Source organism: Triticum aestivum, chromosome 7B (assembly GCF_018294505.1).
Source record: "Triticum aestivum cultivar Chinese Spring chromosome 7B, IWGSC CS RefSeq v2.1, whole genome shotgun sequence".
Classification (NCBI taxonomy): Eukaryota; Viridiplantae; Streptophyta; class Magnoliopsida; order Poales; family Poaceae; genus Triticum; species Triticum aestivum.
The window spans coordinates 623,748,583-623,752,974 of record NC_057813.1 but is presented as its reverse complement, the minus strand read 5'-3'; the positions used below and the strand labels follow the sequence as shown (position 1 = coordinate 623,752,974).

The 4,392-nt window shown below is 47.4% G+C and overlaps 1 protein-coding gene across 1 annotated transcript; it reads right to left on the bottom strand.

Moving 5' to 3' along the window:
- Window positions 1-2,032: 2,032 nt before the first annotated feature.
- LOC123158127 (chaperone protein ClpB1) lies at window positions 2,033-4,347 on the bottom strand. Its single transcript, XM_044576241.1, has 5 exons — window positions 3,599-4,347; window positions 3,170-3,510; window positions 2,804-3,083; window positions 2,525-2,722; window positions 2,033-2,415 (listed from the first exon to the last, which is right to left on the bottom strand). The coding sequence occupies exons 1-5, from the start codon at window positions 3,785-3,787 to the stop codon at window positions 2,254-2,256; spliced, it is 1,170 nt and encodes a 389-aa protein (XP_044432176.1). The 5' UTR covers window positions 3,788-4,347; the 3' UTR covers window positions 2,033-2,253.
- Between the last annotated feature and the right edge of the window lie 45 nt (window positions 4,348-4,392).

The window sequence follows — 4,392 nt, the reverse complement described above, 5'->3', positions numbered from 1 at the left end:
TGTTCCCGACGGTCCTCCACCAGGGAGGCCGCCGATCTTGCATCAATGTTTTTGCCCACTGTAGGGGTCTTCTTAGTACCACTCTGTTGCTTTTCTCGTTTTGCATAACAATCTTAGACCTCTTGGGATCTTGTTTCGGTGGTGGACTCAGAGGAACAACACCACCACTTGTCTTGAGCACAAGGGCGAGCTCCCGTCCAGTTACCGTTTGCTCAGGCACCCCGACCACTTGGTCTGAAGATCGTTTGCGATTAGCATCTCCTGTTTCCATATCAACAACATTCAACTCCTGGCTTCCAAGCTCATTAGACTCCACGCCTTTCTCTGATCCCGCATCTCCAGCATGGCCATCTTGCTTCTTGGATTTCTGATTGTTGTTACGGCGTCGGGTGCCCCAAGCTGTGGTCGCCGGCGCACGCAGATTTTTGAAGGTCAAAGCTGATGGCGGATGCACCCCGTCCCCGTGCTCCTTGAACTCGTGGCCCATCATACCGCAGACTTGGCACCAGTCCGGCAACCGCTCGTATTTGACTGCAAAGATTTCCCCCTCTCCTCCACGGATCAATGAGGTAGCTTTTTTCAATGGGTTGCGCACATCCAGGCACACCCTAACTCTGTAGAAGTTGCCCTCGAAGTCAAAAGATGACGGCTCCGAGTCCACGAACTCGCTCACCTTCGAGGCTAAAGCTTTCACCTTGCCATGGTAGGCTATGGGGAGGTCGATGATGCGTACCCATATCTCAAATTTAAAGAGCTCGATAGATGATAGCTTCGAGTATCCATCACACGGAGCAATAATCATCAGATTTCCCCGGAAGTGCCACGGCCCTCCCTGGGTAACCCTCTTCCAATCTCCAAGCCGGTTGAATTGCATCATGAACAGGTTTTCCTCCAAAGTTTTGATCTTGACCTTCCTGGCTAGATCCCACGCCGTGCGCATATTGCGGGAGAACCAATAGTTGTTGAATCCTTTGTCCATGTGAACACGAACAAGAATCATCCAACGTATGTCCTCATCGACCGGGGCGTCAGATTCCTCGAAGATCACATCGTCCAGGTCGTCCTCCTTTAGAGCCAGCTCCTTCATGAGGTCCTCCACTTTGCTTTTCCCCTTGGACCCTCTCGCGCTGCGCCATGCTTCCGATCGGCAAGTCAGATCGATCTCTCGGTCAGCCCGATAGAAGGATCCCAAAAAACCCTAACCCTACCCTGGAAAAGCAGCCCCTGCCATGGCCGGGCGGCAGTCCAGGACTACCCCTTAGTCAGCCCGAGCAAGGAGGACGGTAATCCGCGGAGGAGAAGGGCACAAACTTTCTCAACATCGCCGGCGGCGACGAGAGGAACTAAAACCCTAGCAAGAGGGAACCCAGGTCGCGCGCCTAGCCAGACGCGGTGTCTGGCACCGTGTGCTGGAGAGGAAGTGTCGGCGTTTGCGTTTGCATTTCGGCGGCGGCGGCAGCTTGAGCTCCAGTGCTAGCCAGCCCAGTCTGGTCAGCACCCACAACTGGGCCCTGAGGCTTTCTACCGCAGCAGGCCAGATGGGCCCACTACCGAGTTCAGCCCACAAACCCCATGGTGTTTTCTAAGTTTTCAGCGGTACATTTGTTTTGTCTAAAAAAAATAGTTTCTTTGTTACCTTCTCTCTCAAAAAAGAAAAAAGAAAAAAGAAAAACAGTTTCTCTGTTGAACATCGTTTCTTTCTCCTCTCGCTCCCTCGCAAAGGAAGATAAGGTTACTCAAAAGGAACTTTTACTTCAACATTGTTTTGGAGATGCTAAAAGAGCAGCCCATGAGCTAGCAAGATGACTAGAGGCCCCTCTGAAGTTATCCCGTCGATCCCTTGCAAAGGAGTTCTTGTTATTACTGTAGATAGATGACATTATATGACACCACTTCCGTCGGGCGTTCGACAAGATCTCATTGACACGGTAATGTGGTAAGTTTGGTCGGAACAGCGACAAACAACCCATGGAGAGAGCTACTCCATAGCAGTTGTGAATCTAGGAAGAAAATGGAGAGAAAAAAAACGAAATGCAGTATCAAAAAACTAAGTGTCTATCATCGTTTTCTGAGTCATTTGAAGACCAAGTTTGAGTTGCTCAGGATAGCAAGTAGTAGTAATCAGGGACTCCACAACAAACACAATTTTCCAAGCTAAAAACAAAATGCAGTCATTAAACTAAATCTTGGAGAAAGCTATTGGGCGCAGGCTCCTGCATGCAATTGTCAGCAAAGCCCTGTTACTGCAGGCTTCTAATGCACCTTCTTCACCACTTCAAACTTGAGCCTCCTGTCATCGGCAGCATCAATGGAGACGGAGGAGCCTTCGACGACTTGTCCATTGACCAGCATCTCAGAGAGATCAGTCATCACGTTCTTCAGCAACCACCTCTTTACAGGCCTCGCACCATACATCTGTCAACCAAATTAACAATGGATGACGATAGTTTACCACCAAAACATGCAGACAAAAGAAAAGAAAAACATGAGCCCTCGGGCCTGAAACGAAACAAGCTGTCCTTACCGGGTTGTACGATTCCGACAAAACCACCTCCAACGCGGCATCGCTCACAGACAGACAAATGCCCTTGCTAGCGACTCTGGCGACAATCCTCTTCATCTGGATTTTCACAATCTCCTTCAGTTTGTCGCGCGAAAGCGGCTCAAATATCACAATCTCACTCATCCTGTTGCAAAGCTCAGGTTTGAAGTGTTTCTGCACCTGCAACAACAAACATATATGCCACTCAGCATGCGTCCACTGGACAGACACTTACAACAACAGTCTCTTGTATACACAAACCTGATGCATCACAAGGTCCCGTGCAGCTTCCATCGTGCCGTTTCCAGCCATTCCAGCTGTTAGATGCTCCGCTCCTAGATTTGAGGTCATGATGATGATGGTATTCTTGAAATCCACGGTCCGGCCTTTCCCATCCGTCAACACACCATCATCCAGAAGTTGCACGAAAAGGTTCAACACCGACGGATCTGCCTTCTCCACCTCATCAAATAGGATAACACTGTATGGGCGTCTCCTGATTTTCTCCGTCAGCTGTCCACCGTCTTCATGGCCATTGTAGCTTCAAGAAGGCACAGGCAAAACAACTACGATGAGCAGAATTAAAGTATGATTTGAGAATGTTCAAAAAGATAATACAAATTATACCTTGGAGGGGCTCCGATGAGACGCAGCACAGATCCCCTGTCAACAAATTCAGACATGTCAAAGCGAACCAGCATCTTCTCGCTGTCAAATAGCTGCTCCGCTAGAGCTTTTGCAAGCTCTGTCTTTCCAACACCAGTCGAGCCTAAGAAGAGGAAAGAGCCTATGGGTTGGCCAGGCTGACCAAAGCCGGCCCTGGAACGTAACACTGCTTGCGCAACCAGATTTACGGCTTCATCCTGGCCAACAACTCGCTCGCGTAGTCTGCTTGGTAGGTGGATTAGTCTATGCTTCTCCTCTTGGTCAAGCGCAGCGACAGGAATTCCAGTCCATTGGCTCACAACCTTCAAATAACAATGTCAGAATTTGCAGGACAGGCACATCTCGTCAATCAAAACAGTACACAGCTATCATTAGGAAGAGAATGCCTACTTGCGCAACATGATTTGGGGAAACAATTGCCTCCTTGGCTGCATTTTTAGAGGTACTCTGCACAGTGTTCACATTCTCTTCTTGGTCGCCAACTGGCATCATCGTTTTGGTTGCCGTGGCACAAGCCTCATCAATCAGGTCAATTGCCTTGTCAGGAAATTGACGACCTACAGTAAGGACTAAGGACATCAATATAATCGGTCAATTCGCACCAACATATATACATCCTTGACACTCATGAGAGTAACTCGGCAGAAAGAAAGCACTGCTCCATTAATTGATGCACATGACACTATAATGAATTTGTTCAATAGCATAAAACATGATTTATATTCCCTCCGTTCCTAAATATAAGTCTTTCTAGAGATTACACTATGGACTACATACAGAGCAAAATGAGTGAATCTACACTCTAAAATATGTCTATATACATCCGTATGTAGTTTGTAGTGGAAACTCTAAAAAGACTTACATTTAGGAACGGAGGGAGTACATTAGTTGAACTAAATTAAACTGAATGTATGTGATGCAACATGGGTACTTGACAGCAGTCTCATGAAATAATTCCTGCCCTTCAATTGCACCAACGTATATGCATCCTTGCCACTCATGAGAGCAACTCGGCAGAAAGAAAGCACTGCTCTATTAATTGATGCATATGACACTATCATGAATTTGTTCAATACGTAAACATGATTTATACATTAGTTGAACTAAATTAAACTGAATGTATGTGATGCAACATGGGTACTCCATAGCAGTCTCATGAAATAATTCCTGCCCTTCAATTGCAC